The 16,690-nt window shown below is 34.3% G+C and overlaps 1 protein-coding gene across 3 annotated transcripts; it reads right to left on the bottom strand.

Moving 5' to 3' along the window:
- Positions 1-416: 416 nt before the first annotated feature.
- Positions 417-15,300, bottom strand: LOC124357673 (ER membrane protein complex subunit 10-like). 3 transcript variants are annotated; one of them, XM_046809656.1, is made up of 7 exons: positions 15,051-15,300; positions 12,032-12,151; positions 11,817-11,867; positions 7,101-7,193; positions 4,274-4,455; positions 2,250-2,346; positions 417-614 (listed from the first exon to the last, which is right to left on the bottom strand). In XM_046809656.1, exons 1-7 carry the CDS (start codon positions 15,123-15,125, stop codon positions 537-539), a joined length of 696 nt encoding a protein of 231 aa, XP_046665612.1. In that variant the 5' UTR covers positions 15,126-15,300; the 3' UTR covers positions 417-536. The 3 variants fall into 3 exon arrangements, with proteins under 3 accessions (XP_046665612.1, XP_046665611.1, XP_046665613.1); XM_046809655.1 differs by lacking the exon at positions 12,032-12,151 and having other exon boundaries at positions 11,817-11,987; positions 15,051-15,299; XM_046809657.1 differs by lacking the exons at positions 12,032-12,151; positions 15,051-15,300 and adding an exon at positions 12,360-12,468.
- Between the last annotated feature and the right edge of the window lie 1,390 nt (positions 15,301-16,690).

The following is a 16,690-nucleotide window of genomic DNA, read 5'->3' as shown; positions in this document are numbered from 1 at the left end:
ATATATATAATATATATATATATATATAATATATTATATATATATATCATGCAATTAGGGCTGTTTAAATTTTTCTATTATATTTATATATTTTTCTAATGTGTGAAATAAGTTAATGAATAAAAAGTTTTGTAGGTCAATAAAATTTGCATTCAGCACAAAGCAAAATATTTATTCTTTTTATTCTTCCAGGATTCATCCAAATAATTTTTGAAAATTTGATTGAATATTTTTATTAGTTTAGAAGGTACAATTTTCTAAATAACCATTGTAGTATTAGTGAAAACTTGACAGTCTCTTTGGCATGAAAAATCTGAAAATATATATCGTCCTCAAATGTTTTAGTTTATACGAATTTTTGTCCAAGAAGTGAGGAAAGTGTAATTTGGTATTTACAAATATAGCATAACACAATATTTGATACATTACATTTTAATAACAAGTAACTTACATTGAAAGTCTTACATAAATCCACTTAAAACAGTGCAAAAGTATATTCGGATGACCTGACTAGAGCAGTAATGTTGTGACTGTGGCTATCGGCCCCCTCCTGCCTCTGGAGTACTGGCTCCAGATAGTACTGCGAATATCACCACTGGCACAATGTATATCCACTGGAACACAATACGTCATGTCTCAAATACTACAATATCATATTCTTAATTAGTGTAAACACATTATAAAACCATCAACACAAGAGTATACACGTTTTCAGAATATTTGTTTTTTGTTTGTTCTCTTAGGACAAGAAGCTTACAAATTGCACTTAGACCTATAAGAACCTTAGCGCTGCTTCCGGAGTGACAGGATATTCAGGATGGGTAAGGTTAGGGTATAGGGGCCGCCTCCTTTTGAGATCTATGAGGAAGAATTAGGGCACTAATCTGAAAGTCATGTCTCCCCGAAAGAAGGGGATGTCAGCTCTGAACCTGCCTCTCTAGTCAAAGTAGGCAGGGGTTGGCATACCCTTGTTGAACCTCTGATAGTTAGGGAACAGACCCCACCAAACTCCAACAGTTATCTCCCACAGTAGACTAGACTTTTAACTACCCTTGCCCTTGCACCCCAGAATTTCGACATTTGTTGTTGGTGATAAGCCACTCCTGGACATCCGTAAGGTCGCCCAGATTTAAGCGACACATCGGTTTTTGCTGTGCCCAGTGGTACAAGATTCCTACCCGATTTTAATCATCAAATTCATGGCTCTTTCACAGTTTTTACGGTATAAAAATAATAATTTCAGGGCCAATAGTTTTTATAAACATTACAAATAAAAATAGAAAAAGATTGTGATTTTTACACGGAGTGACCGATTTCAGTATCTAGTGCCAAAACGTGCTACGAGTGCGTGCAGTGGCCTGGAACTCATGTTGGTAAAAGTACTAACACTGGTGAGAAAAACTACTTATAAAGTACTATAATTGTTAAATAAATAACAATAATAAATTATCAAGTAAAACAATTACTCATAAGTATGGGTATATTTTTCTAAGGTGATCAATCTTATTATAAGTGACGAAAGCAATCAAATAAAAATAAATAGAAGTTTTGATTTAGTGGTTAGTCCACAGATATCATGTGTAAAATTGCAAATAAAAAATGGTAAAATATCTACATTATAGTGTACAAAAAGTAGATGAATGTTTATACGTAATTGAGTATCTATGGAAACCGAATCCACTGAGATCCATATTCGAGAAAAATTAGCATGAGGTTAGCTGATCGACTGTGACAACTAGTAGCCAGTGTAAACCGTTCAATGCTCTCCCAAATACTACTACATCTCCGGGAGTGCAAAACACCGCTGTCAACTGCGATCTATTAGTAGTGGCAGTTGTTTAAGATCGTCGCTCCTGCACGCAGCAGTCGGCCAGCTCGCGCTCGCTTTGAGAAACTGCTCTATTTTATCTGGTACATTAATAAATAGCCCCAAGACTGATCGCCGCCAGTCCTCACGATTAGACTGGCGTGATTCTCGCTAACATATGAACCAGGCCTTACGAAAGAGTCACGGCATGATGCATGTCAATTCATTTAATCGCGTTGTAGAGATTTTCAGTTTGTACATTAATTCGCTTATTTAGGGTTTATCCACGGTCAACGAAATTCATGGCTTATTCCCGGTTTCACGGTCGGGGGGACCCTGAGGTGGGTTCAACTGGAAAGTATAAACCAGCCAAAAGTGATCTCTGCTGGGTACAGAATATTTGTTACTTGGTAGTAATAATAAAATAAATTGCTGAGCTTACATATTTTGCCAGAAATGAGCGATTGTCTTTGACATCTCCTCGTTCTCTTGCTTCTCGTTCCCTCTCCAGTTTCTGGATGTATGCGGCTGTGTCAGGCCTATAAGAAAAAATAATAATTTTAAATAAGTTTATATCTAACAATACATTTGAGCTGCCATACTTAAAATATTTTTTAATGAAAAAGATTGTTTTGAAAGGAGTGATATGTTTCACAAAAGCAGTCATTAACAATATTTATACCATCAATCAAGAAGGACAATTTCATCTGTAAAGTTAAACTGGTTTAATTCGTACCAGAGAGAAATAAAAAAACTAATCTTCCCAATAACAACATAAAAAAAAATTTGGAACAATTACACGAAAAAAGATTTGTTGACAAAAAAAACTTGGGTTATCAACGCCCTTAGTCAACTGACGTCTATATGTGTTTTTTGTTAGTGTTAGATTCCTATACAAATGTGTTAGATTCCTGTATAAATGTAAACTACCAAGCATGTAAACTAAACTTTACAACAAAAAATTGAAGCTACAATTTTTTTCATTATTATTTTTCTATATTGAATTGACTGTAAAGGGGCTAACTCGAAAAATTAAATCAATAATAGAAAACTAAAAACTAGATAACGATTAACAACAAATTAATTAATTTAAATTCAATAATAACAAGGTTATAGATTAAAGAATATTTACTAGTGAGGTCTCGTTAAGAAACAAGAGGAGAACCCCTTTCACAGATTCATTCTCATACAGAATATTGTTCAACGCAGCTGGCAGATTCGCATTGCACCTGTGCTCCAACTACCAAGGACAATCGACAAGCACATGCTACACTATAACAGCAGTGTCGCAGATCGGCTGGACATGTTGGCTCATAAGGTAGCTGTGAGTCAGTAGCGTGTGTCCTAGTTGAATACGTGTCTTAGTGTTGGACTCTCTGTTGTGAGTAGTCTAGAGAAATCCATGCACGGATTATGGAATTTTCTTTGTTTAGCTTCCATTTCATTTTTTTGAGTCATAGAGTTGGTGTTTTTTTTATTGATATTTCTCTGATTCCTGGCTAAAATTAATTAGTTCACTTGTCCTAATAATGTGGGGGTGATTTACCATAGAAGTTTTACCAGCCCATCGTGTTAAGAGCTGATTAACCAGGAACGAATCATGCCCTAGAGTGTCTCCCAAACCCTAGCTTGTGAGGTGGGCTTACCTCAGTTCCCAGGACCCGGTTTTCATTGTTTACCAAGGCAGAGACAAGCTCACATCAGTTCTCACCGGCACTAGATAGGACTCCTAGCGTGTCATTTACTGGAACAGGCTAAAAAACAGGGAAAGGGAGGAAAAAACTACTGGAGAGTTCCAGAGTCGGAAATACAAGACAGTAGCCAAGTTTGGCTATAGATAGAAAGAAGAGTGGGATTACTTTTGGAAAGGAAGTAAAATGTATATCCCATAGAAGAAACATGTTGCAAGTAAGTTGAAGTAATGACAGACTAAGCTCAGGTAACCCCATGGTCACCATCCATGTACTCATAGAGATTATAAGCCCCTGGGGGAAATGAAAAAGAAGTACCCATAAATTCAGTTTGGGTCCGATTTTGTTTTAAATTTCTTTCAATAAATCATGTACTGGTATGTAGATTACAATCAATAATTATCAGAAATGTATACCAACTTTTAGAAGATAATAAATATTCTGGAAACAATACCAGCATTAAATCCATTGGTTTAGTTGGAATGGATTACCACTTAATAATATCAAATTAAATTTAAACTGGAATATCAGTTTAGAAATTTTACTACAAAAAAATTGAATTTTGTCTGTTATACTTATGTTAACGTAGCATACAATACATTTTGAAATCTTGTAAAATACTGTAATAGTGGTATTCTACACTCTAATGAGATCTGGTATTGATCTAAATTCCTATTGATGATATTATGGCAACATTGAGAAGATACTTTTTGAAGTACAATAACTATACAAATGCCTTAAGAAAATTATAAGTGATTAAAAGTTGTGTACTGACATCGGTCCCTGCTCCATGTGTCGGAACTGAAGGACTGTGTTGAAGTTGCGTAGGTCAGCAGTGTTGACTGGATGGCCCTCACAGACTGAGATGGTTGGGGAGAGAGTAACAGCTATCACTGTGCCTGCGTAGTCTACACTCACCGTCACAGAGTCTGACAAATACGATTCCACTAGGAGGCACTGGTCATGTAAACAGATGTAGAGAGTGCAAAAATAATATCATACATAAAATATTTTATGTTATTTTATTGTTTTTATTTATTTAACTGAGGTTGTAGAGTAAACAAGCAAATCAAAACATGATTATTGATACACAAACATCTCATTGAACAGTAAATAAAATCAGTCAACAGGACAACAGACACCAGTTTCTATTAATGGTAGTATCAGTACTGACCGATGGATAAAACCAATAAAATATTTTTTAATACAATATAGTACATTTTTGTTACTTATTAAACATTGTACCTAAATATAACAATCTCTTTAACTAATATATGCTCAGTACGAAAAGAAGGTATAAATAACCTAACTTATCATATTTCTGACAACGTTTTGACTGCATGTAACTTGTTCCGTTTCTGTTCTGTAATTACCCATTACTTGATCTGTTCTAGTTAATCATGACACTTGTTTATGTCTAGTAACATGTTTGTTTGTTCGGTTATGTTCAAGTGGTGATACAATTGTGTATTTTATGATGTGTGCATTCCTAAAAGGAAGGTCAACAACCACTGCCCTGATACAATTCACAGAACATATAATTGACGAACTAGAAGAGGGAAACAAAGTAACAAGCCTATTCCTAGACTTTAGCAAGGCTTTTGACTGTCTCAATCATAACAGACTACTTTCCAAATTAAGAGCTCTAGGTGTGACAGGGACAACGGAAAAATGGTTTCACAGCTACTTACATGACAGGAGGCAGCTTGTCGAGATACAGTACACAAATAACAACATCAAACAGAAGATGAAATCAGAACTCATCAGTGTAACATAGAGGAGTTCCGCAAGGCTCTGTCCTGGGCCCCATACTGTACCTTCTATTGACAAATGACCTCCCAAGCTGGCTACAAGACTCCTGCCATACAGTAATGTACGCCGACGATACAGCCATCACACTGGCACATAGATCACTTGAAACACTCACCAGAAAACACCAACACCGCCCTCAACATTACCAAACAGTACTGCACAACAAACGAACTGGTTCTTAATGAAAAGAAAACAGTCTAGCTAACCTTTACTACCAGAAACAAAAACAACACTAACATAACACTACCAGATATAGAGTCAAAAAACAGCACAAAGTACCTTGGAATAACAATAGATTCTTCCCTGTCCTGGACAGCGCACATAGGCGGCCTCTGCAAAAAGCTCTCATCATGCACTTATGTCATTAGGAGACTAAAACAAATAAGTGGCTTGGAAGCAGCAAAAACAGCATACTTTGCCTTATTTGAATCACATATGAGGTATGGTATTGCAACCTGGGGAGGCACAAGTAACACCAATCTAGAGAGGATTCTGGTACAACAAAAAAGAGCAATCAGATGCCTTGCAAATATCGCCCCACGAGAAAGCTGTCGAGACGCTTTTAAAGAGCTAAAGATCCTCACAGTAGTATCACTTCACATTCAAGAAGTGATTCTACATGCTGTTAATACAGCACAGCTCAGGCATAGAGACATGCACCAGCACAATACTCGTCATGCTGCAGACTTCACACTACCAACTCACCATCTCAGCCTGTTTGGAAGGAAACCCTCATACAAGGGAGCAGCATATTTCAACCGCCTACCAGACCATCTCAAAGAAGAACCAGTCAAGACACTCAAGAGAAAGCTAAATCTATGGCTACAAGACAACCCCTACTATACAGAAAAGGAATTTTGTGACAATTTAAACATGTTTATTTTTATGAATCTAATGACCACTGACTCGATGTACTGTTCTCAAAGAATATGTCATTAAAGTATATTGTCTATTGTCTATTGTCTATTGTGTGCAAAATTTGAATGAAAGCCTGAAACGTTTTTCTACATAAGCCTAATTATTCTGTAGCAAACAATAATAGAAACACAACCTTTTTATGAAAACAAAATTTAAAGCTTACATACTAACAGGTAAAAATTAAAAAGAAGTATTAATGTTGGTAAGTAGGTAATTTTTATAATTTTCAAATATTGTAGTTTTATATAAAAACATACAAAGTAAGTATAAAAAGTTTCTTCTTTTTTCCTTAACATATATTACATATTTACATATATATCCTCCAAAAATTCAGATTTTGCACCCAATTTTGAAAATAATATAGGCAAATAACAAAATCACATATGATGTTAAATAATTAAAAACATGTTTTCTCATAGTCAACTAAAAATATTTATTTTGTATACATTTTAGTTTTATATCCTACAGTTAAAATCAAAATTGTATAAAAGTTTACAACAATTATGTACTTAAATGGCATGAAAGAGGATATCATGAGCAATAAATCAACAACAAAATTATCATTCTAGCTATAAGCATTACAGGTTTACAATCATAGTAGTGAAAACTATGCAAAATGCCTAAAACAAGCCTGGTTATTTGAGCTAGTAAGTTTTATTTTTGGGTGGTATCCAAAGGGTTAAGGAAGTATGTATATTTGTTTTTTTTTTTATACTTATACAGTGTGTACTGTTTTACAAACTAAGTAAAATATTGATTAATTTGTTATAGTCATGCACTTATGCATTACCACTTCCAAACCACTAAATTATAACTTCACTTTACAATACTAGTAATAATTATAAGAAATTCTTACTAAAAATAATACTTACAGCTTTAACAAACGAGAGAAATGATATCTCTTTCCCAGTTTTAGTTCTTACAACAGATTTTATTCTGTAGATCCCATCCTTCTTCGAAAGCGACTGAAAAGCAATTTTTTTAATTATAAACTATTGTAACCAAATATGTTTACTGAATTGACATGGTAAACAATTATTGTGATGAAAAACATTTCAGATCTTAAAACTCTACATTACAACAAACTCTAAATAGGAGGGCCTCTAAACAGCGTGAGATTATTCACTTTTTAATGATTACAATACAATAGTTTATAACAGAAACTGACACACTTGCAATATCTACAAAGTGCTTATATTATTTGTTAAGTGTTGCAACCTAGTGTATACATGGTTCTGTACATATTTATAGATTTGGTGTGTTCTAACATGTTGTTTATTATTATTTATTATTTTTATTGATTACTAGCGGGCCCGGCGCGCTTTGCTGCGCATTTCAATAATTTTTTGCAAAAGTTGCCCGCGGCTTCGCACGCAATTTCCCGTTGAAAACAGTACACTATATTCACTTATTCTTTTTCTATCACATTCTAAACATTGCTGAGATAATTGATAGTCGTTCCATCGTGAGCCTCTTGGGCGTATTATGAAGGTATGTACCATATTCCTGCATCTATCTAGCTGTTACCCACGGCTTCGCACGCAAATCTTAAGAACCGAAGTCCTTATATTACTTAGTAAATTTTTTTTTTACTATAATAAATTTTAGATTAAATTAGTTATATCTCCGATGCCACGATTGAGCTTGCTTTGTTGTCTCGATCGAGAGAATATGTACACACGGAGTTTTGAGAACCATACTTCTGTCAAAAAAAAACAACTAAGGTTGATTTTATAACATGCTTTATATTTGTAGCCAACGTAAGATAGTAATTATGATATCTGCATTACTCTTTCTGATCAAGCATGAGCATGGTTTATATTAAATAAATATTGCAGTTAAAGGTGAATTTTTACGTCAAATTTGAATTGTATTATCTGGATAGTAAAGTCTATGTTTAACAGTGATTGCAAAAACAGTTTAAACAAAATTTGTCGTTTCTCTTAAGCTTACTCTATGCTTTAAAACTATAAGTGTAATATATGTTTACAAAGAACAGCTGATTAAAAATTTGAAAAGACGTTAACATATGTTTGCTGCAATGCATTTCTTATGGGTATTTCTGTAACCAGTGGGGCGGAATCCTGAATCGGGAAAGGGGATGGGCATAGCTTATAAACCTTCTCCGTGGAAAAATACATATACGTACAAATTTTCATCATGATCGGTCCAATAGTTCACGATTCCATAAAGGACAAACATACAAACATTCATTTTTATATATATAGATTTAAGAGAAATTCAATTTGGAGGGATAGGTTTTGTTGGAGGTGACTTGCTGTGTTTGATTCTGAGTTTTAATGGTCAGTGGTGGAAGACCACTGCCTAAAACTCCTTTGTGAAGCCACCAAAATATCAATTAGCACAAAACAATGATCCTTCTGTCTACTTGGCCTCTCTATTGGTCACCAAGACGAAACACCAAACAAGCTACAAAGAGCATACTAGCAATTCTTAGGTAAATATTAATGTTTTCTTTAATCCAACATTTAATAACAAGTTCTCAGTATGGCTTTTGAAAAGGACTCTCAATAATTCAAACTTTGATTTGCTAGTTGAGGAGATTCTACACTGGTACAAGGGCAAGGACTTAGCTGCAATAAATGTTTGTGAGAAACTCAAATTCTATAAGATTTGAGGTGTTGTCTTGTCAGAATTTCAAAGTTTGTAAATGTATATATATATTATAAGTGAATTATATATATATATATATATATATATATATATATATATATATATATATATATATGAGTATGTTACAGTTTATCAGTATGGAACAATAGCCAATGTAGTAGTTTGGAAGTTATATGATGTGTACTGCATGGATCGTTTTTGGGATCCCTACTCTTTTAGATTATGGCAAATGAGATTGTAAAAAGTGTTTCAACTGAGGTTGTTCTGTATGCTGACAACATTACTATCATCAACAGGCAAAACAACTGCAGTATGGCTTTAGAGAATTCTAAATTGACTCAAAAGTTTATTCAAACTGTCTGCGAATGATTCGGTTTAAAATAATGACAAAACAATTATGGTTCTCTTTGGTCTTAAAGAACAATCAGAGGTATTTATTTACAATACCGTGACCATGGAAAATGGACTTTTTTTTCATGGGTTGGGCATTTATAGCCTAGTATTATTATCACAGGTGCATATAAACTGGGGGGAAAGAATATTATTGTATTATATTGATGCCTTTCGGGCATTATTGCGTTAAGGAGCAGGGGCATCACGTGATCTGGGATTCGACTTTTGCAAGCTCGAGTTAATTTTTTATCTAAAAGAGCAAGCAGTGCGCAGCACTGCGCAGCGGGCAGGCATCGTTGACAGGATTAACATACTAGTCACTATCATTTAAGTAACTTATCACTTACCTTAATGTTCAGGTGGGTACAGTTTTGCAGCCGCAACCCAGAAATGGTGGATCCGCTCATTGAGGTTTGGGTATTTCGCCTTAAAAAGGTATTCACCCAAATACCCCACAAAATGAGTTTTTTCCTGCCGTAACGCGGAATTTTATTTTTTACACTTCTCCACGTCCGCTCGATGGTATTTGTGTGGGCGTGAGTGCGTGGGTCCACAAACTCCTTTGAGTGGTTGACTGTCTCATGCACAAACCCCTCGTCCTCTAAGCAGTCGTACGCACGCCAACAATCACTAATAATTGTACTTCCCGGTACAATTTTTTCTTTTATGATCTTTAAGAGAGTTTCCTTGTCCCTTTTCTCTAACGGCACTAAAAATGTTTCATGTGTGGTACGGTCTATACCACCAAACACCCACAGCCCTTCAATAAGTCTTCCTCTATTATATTTCCGTTTACCAAATTTGGCCTCGTCAATTTCCACAATGTGGCCAACTCCACCTAAAGTTACATCATTATTGGCCACATGGTCAACAAATACTTCGCGACAAAACAAATACCAGTCAACAGCTGTTTTAGAACTAATATTAAAGTTCTTTTCGAGGTAATCTTGTCGCGGCGGCACTAGACACAATATTGACGCAACAACATAAAAAATGTCCGCCAATGGTAAATGGGCGTTTGCAAAGAAAGTCCCCTTTTTCGCACTGGCAGTAAACCGGCACTTAATTTTCTTTCGTTTCGGTGCAGGCGTGTAGTACTTTCCACACCAAAAAAAGAAGTCCTCAAATTCGTTAACAACGAGTTCGTTGCCACACTTCCTATTACCACAACGCCTAGTCCGGTTGTAAGCCCCGTGGTTTACATAAAATTGCAAAACTCCATACTCGTCTTTACGAATCGCTTCCACGTAAGATAACGAACATCCGACACACAAAGGTGTGCCATTACCACTACTGAACTAGTTCACAATGGCATCCCTTCTTTATTAGAGAGAGCCGCGGAGTAATACCAATCTGTCAAATAAGGAGGTTAAGAATAGACACGGAGGAACAAAATAGTTCAAAATGGCGTCCCTTCTCTATTTGAGACTGTCAAATATGGATAGTGTTGCCAGAGGTACTGTCAAAAACAGAGTTTTCAGAGAATTTCAAAAAATCGTAACTCCTTTGATTTTCGTTGCCGACGAATTTTTTTTTCACTATTGTTTCAGGAAAAATGTTTTCAGGAAAAAAATTTGAACATACCTTTCCATGGTCACGATATTGTAAATTGGTACCCAATCAGATTTAACCTTCATTTTTTTTCAATCAGAAAAGCTCTGGTATTAGGTGTTATAATATAATATAATCAGCTGAAAAATATATACTTAGGTTGATAAAATATTTTGTGTGTGTGTGTGTGTGTGTGTGTGTGTGTGTGTGTGTGTGTGTGTGTGTGTGTGTGTGTGTGTGTGTGTGTGTGTGTGTGTGCAAAAAACAATTTTATGTGAAAATTTAAGTTTGATCATAAAAAACAATTTAATTTTAAAATATTTTATGCATGGGAAATGTTATATATTATTTTTACATGTTATTGTGTATAAATGTATCAAATGTAAAAGTTCTACTATTTCAAATCTGTAAATACATACATAATCCAATTAGGTATATTAGCTAAAACGAATTTCTTATCATGATTAAAGACAAAACCATTCTAAGCTTACTTTGAAAACAAAGATGAAAACATACCTGCATGAATATGAGACTAACTTTCAGATGAAATAATCAAGTAAAAAGATCATATAGAGTATAAAAATAATATTGTTGTGACTTGTTAGCTTACTTTGAAAACAAAGATGAAAACATACCTGTATGAATATGAGACTAACTTTCAGATGAAATAATCAAGTAAAAAGATCATATAGAGTATAAAAATAATATTGTTGTGACTTGTTGAATCATAGAAAATATTTTATATATATATATATATATATATTGCGATAAATGATATAAAAGTCTGCTGGCGATAGATCACACAGCTCGTCTTTTTCGCGTAAGTTACGACCGGTGATAGATCGTACGGCTGATTCTTCTCACGTAGGTTCCAACTGGCAATAAATCGCACGGTTGGCCCTAAAAAGGATTAATGTTATTGACAAGCCAGTACACGTGAGTGCAATTTTATCTTGATGGCTGAATACATTTTTTTTTATTCTCTTCTTTTGTAAAACTGTATAGGGTACCTGCAACTCGGAGGCTACAGAAGCGATGACTGGTTTCTGGCTAACAGACATGTCTCCAGTGACCACATTCTGGATGGTGATGAGTCCCCTCTCTGTCCACTTGGGCTCTGGGTCAGCAGTGGTGGAGTGGTACAGTATTATACTCACCGGCCCATCATACTCACTGTCAAACTAGAAACACAAAATATATTTACTAGCTTCTGACTAACAGACATGTCTCCAGTGACCACATTCTGGATGGTGATGAGTCCCCTCTCTGTCCACTTGGGCTCTGGGTCAGCAGTGGTGGAGTGGTACAGTGTTATACTCACCGGCCCATCATACTCACTGTCAAACTAGAATCACAAAATATAGTTACTAGCTTCTGGCTAACAGACATGTCTCCAGTGACCACATTCTGGATGGTGATGAGTCCCCTCTCTGTCCACTTGAGCTCTGGGTCAGCAGTGGTGGAGTGGTACAGTGTTATACTCACCGGCTCATCATACTCACTGTCAAACTAGAAACACAAAATATAGTTACCAGCTTCTGACTAACAGACATGTCTCCAGTGACCACATTCTGGATGGTGATGAGTCCCCTCTCTGTCCACTTGGGCTCTGGGTCAGCAGTGGTGGAGTGATACAGTGTTATACTCATGGGCCCATCATATCTGAAGGATAATTCGATATTAAAATTTATTTAACTTATCATATGATTTCAAATGATTAGTTATAGTAATTTTAATGTAAACAATACACAACAAGAAGTAACTAATATTTTGAGACTTTGAAAATGGCGATGAATATGAGGAAAATGTGTAAGATATTTCTCACAAGTGACGAGATTTGTTTAAGTAGTTTCAACATGTAGGTTTGGCTCCTGGTAACACATGGGGAGAATTGTTTCCTCCTTTTCACAAAAGCAGTTACTTATTGATATCAAGCTGGTCAATTTATAAATATTGTAAGGTTTTTTTTGATATCTAAGTCTAGGCCATAGTTAATTTTGTTATTTTGTAATGATATTGCAAAATTTGTGTATTTAAAATTGTAATGTACAAGATTCTTCTTGTTACAGTAATTTATTATAACTCTTATTGTGTACGATTTTTAAATACATCGAAGTTGGATAATATATCAAATTGTTCAATAATAGCAATCGAATAACGAGTGTAGGCCTCTTATTAAAGTCTCCTTAAAGGCTATATAAATTATATTTACAATTTGAAAAGAGACATGAAATGAAGGAAACAGGATTATTCCTTCATAATCCTTCCATTGTCAAAAATAAACTTCAGACACGAAATAATATAACAAAACCAACTAAAAATACAATGAATTTAACACATCAATAGTTAATAGGGGTAGGGTACGATAAGCGGACCCGGCTTTTATATCGAAATTGGCAAACGATATTAGGTACTTTGGGATTATACTGACCACACCCAGACATGAATCGTTATTTCACATTTTGCTTTTACTGATTACTAGATTAGCGTAGAACAATATTTCGTAAATATAAAACAGGAATTGTCTTATCGCAAACCCCTCCCCATCCTCAGACAGAGGTCAAAGTCGAGCGGTCTAGTAGATAACGTGATTGCAGAGTCTCGCCGCCCGTTCTGCTGGTGCGTCGCTTTGTTGTACTTCCGTGTTTTACCCCTACATTTCTCCAAACACAAAATTCAACAAAAACAAATATTACCAAACAAAAACTAAACTCTTTATTGAAAAAATCACTCAAAATTTGTTTTTATTCTTGATCACACTCCGCCACCCAAAATGCGAGTGCCTCCGGCCATCAGCGCGGGCTTCAGCAGCACCTTTAGTGTTGCCCCACGCTGATGTCAACGAAAGAAAAGCATCCCTCGAGATAGTACCTATCAGTAAAATACCAAATTCTAGAGGGGCTGATCAGAAATATAAATTGTATTGTAATGGAAAGGCAATTATGTACCGTGCAAAAAACTTAAATAATCATGTGATGCCGCGCAGCCTGCCGTAATCGGGATTCTCGAAAAAGATAAGATAACAGCGACAACAATACCTGGAAATGCTTGTAAGTTTGTAATTAAAAAGTTGTTTTTTTTGTTCTATCATCTTTGTTTCTATAAATTTATATTTTTGTGTTCTTTATACTGGTGTGGTCGGTATAATCCCAAAGTACCCGATATTACTTAATCATAACTATCGATATAATAAATCGTTAATGATTAATTATTTTGAACAATTAACTTAAATAATCTATATTAACAGCTGTAAACACTTTCAAATAAAACACGTAAGGTAATATTTCAATTTTACATAAGTAATATTTGATTATTAAAAATGGCAGTCAATTTTTAGAAAATTAGACGACATTGCTTTGAAAGATAATAAGACATGTTTTTCGTGGCTTCAACATGTTGGACTCGTACCGACAAACCCAAGATTGCGGGAAAGAAACAATTGTAACTGTAAGAGGAGCATATATGATCGTGTTCAGTTTTCCTATTTTTTGTTATAATAGTTTGTTTGATCAATGTAAATATTAAATTCATATTTTAATTTAAAACATATGATTGTTATTCAGGACAATAGATACTTTTATATCGAATGATAGTCTAGGATTTGAGATGCAAGTATTAGGTATCGATGATTACATTCTTCGATATAAAAAACCGGGTCCGCTTATCGTACCCTACCTGTTAATAGCAATATGTTACTGACGCAAAACAAACTTGTCTTTTGCCACTCCGGCCATTAATTTCACACTTACCAATAGCCTAAATATTGTTCAAAGTTAATTCAAACAAAGTAGTCATTTTTACAGTATTTTAGAAGGGCTGCAATTACAATAATGATGATATGCATGTGATATTTGTGTTACAAGCTATCAGATATGTTTATCCTTCAAAATAGTAAAAAGTAACTTTATAAATGTTATTTTGTTTTGTTACATTTAATAAATAGATTACCTAAATAGTTTTTTAATACTAAATTATTAGTCCACTTTATTAGATAGGTAGAAACAGCTGAACTAATGCTATAATTCGAAACGTAATTTGGTTCGACATATCAATGATTCAATTGGGGTGGTGGCCGCTTATTATACTGCATTATTTTAGAGGATTATTATTAATTAATAATTAAGAATTCAATAATATAATTTATATTTCTGTGGAAATTTGAAAATAAATAAGACCACGAAATCTTTGTTTCGGCAAATAATAAAAATTAACTTTCTTAATACATTATTAGCCAGTATACTTACACAATCTACAAATGATATTACACTAGTAGAGAGTATGACGATAAGAAAATGTATATAATAGGTACTATTAGACATAATAATCAAAACAGCTGAAAAACAATCAATTGCAGGTATCTGGACTATTAGCCACAATAAATTCACATGTAGATTAATGAAAAATAAATATTAATTTGTTCACGTAAACATTGATATAAATTAACCTAAAATTATCAACGTTCTGTTTAGTTTTTTCATTAGCCAACTATTTGGCAGCCTGAATTTTATCCATGAGGCTTCGAAGGTCAATTGTTTTGTGGTTGTCGTTCATTAAAAAAAAAACTGCATTTGGTGTGGTAACTGTGAGTTAAGGTGTCTAAACAAAATTGTTGACAAAAATATTCTGATGTTAGTTACAAACATGCATGTTTCTTTTGTGTCCTAATAAGTTTATAGGGTTAGTAAAAGAAGGAACATTTTAAAGATAAAATAGAATGTAGAACATTTTGGAATGTAAGGGATTGGTACATCCTCTGTCCCAGGGGCCAATCAGGCAAGGCATTGTCCTAACCCGAAAAAGGAAAGGCCAAGGATGGAAGAAGTCAACGCTGGATAAACATACATGTATTTAATTTAATGTGTAATTTTCTCTAGTTTTCTTCAAACCCCTTTTTGTTGTTCTCAGGAAATTGTTAAGTTCTGTGTATAAAACATCATTGTTCTTGATTATTTCTTTCAGGCTTGTGTGACTATTGATTTCTTCTACGAGTATTTGCTTGAAACATTTATTTCTTTCATGAGTATATCTATAACAATGGATAAAATGTTTCAATTACACCTAATGAACAATTCAGGCACAGAGGATTAAAATAGCATTTAATGCTATGGAGTCAGGTGTTTATATTGGCATGTCCCAGTCATATTCTACAAATATTGAAAATTTCGTTTCTATTCAAATTTGACGTCTTATACCTTTGGTGGTTTTGGATTTCTTTATTAACATTTCGATAACATTGGGCTTTGTTTTTGGTGGTAAAATCAGTTCTCATTTTGTTTATATTTCTATTTTATTCCTTTTATTAGCCTTTTCCCCAATACGCATGCTATAAATTACAGTCCACTCAACCTCATTGTGCAATAATTTGATACTAGAAGTCTTCGTCTCTAACAGACAATTATTATCAAGTTAAATGCGTCAGGACATGTAGATTCTGTATATAAAATGTATACTAAAACTATGTGTACACGAAGACCTAGCATAGCAAAGGATACAATAAACACACTAGTTACTCTTCCTTTAACTCATCCAGCGAGGATAACGGTCTCTTCACTACGTGTTCTCGCAGAATAAATTTAGTGCCAAGCTTCTTACTTTGACTGGTATACTGATAAATATTTTAAATCGGAGTAAGGGTATTCCTTCCGGGTACGATTCAGACAACGGTGAGTTTTATCTAAATTCAAGGCATTTTTGGTTCTATTGCTATACTGGTCTACATATCTACTAGACATATTTATTTATTAAATGGTTCCACTATTGTTTCAAAATCAAAGTTAATTATCTTAACAAATAGTTGATGTAACTAAATTTGATATGAAAGTGGTATTAACGTTATCTTAATTATTTGTAGTGTGAATAACCCATTTTTTCTTGGTAAAAAGGC

The sequence above is a fragment of the Homalodisca vitripennis genome, chromosome 3, assembly GCF_021130785.1.
Source record: "Homalodisca vitripennis isolate AUS2020 chromosome 3, UT_GWSS_2.1, whole genome shotgun sequence".
NCBI classification, from domain to species: Eukaryota; Metazoa; Arthropoda; class Insecta; order Hemiptera; family Cicadellidae; genus Homalodisca; species Homalodisca vitripennis.
The sequence above is the reverse complement of the archived record's forward strand: the minus strand, read 5'-3'. Positions and strand labels throughout refer to the sequence as shown.

What these genes read in the sequence shown, in the direction of transcription:
- LOC124357673 (XM_046809656.1), bottom strand. Translation starts at nt 15,125, where the DNA reads ATGTCTAATAGTACCTATTATATACATTTTCTTATCGTCATACTCTCT. An exon ending in TTCTCTCGTTTGTTAAAGCT is followed by an intron (nt 4,456 to 7,100) that starts GTAAGTATTATT and finishes TTACATGACCAG; the next exon opens with TGCCTCCTAGTGGAATCGTA. An exon ending in GCTCATTTCTGGCAAAATAT is followed by an intron (nt 615 to 2,249) that starts GTAAGCTCAGCA and finishes ATTGTGTTCCAG; the next exon opens with TGGATATACATTGTGCCAGT.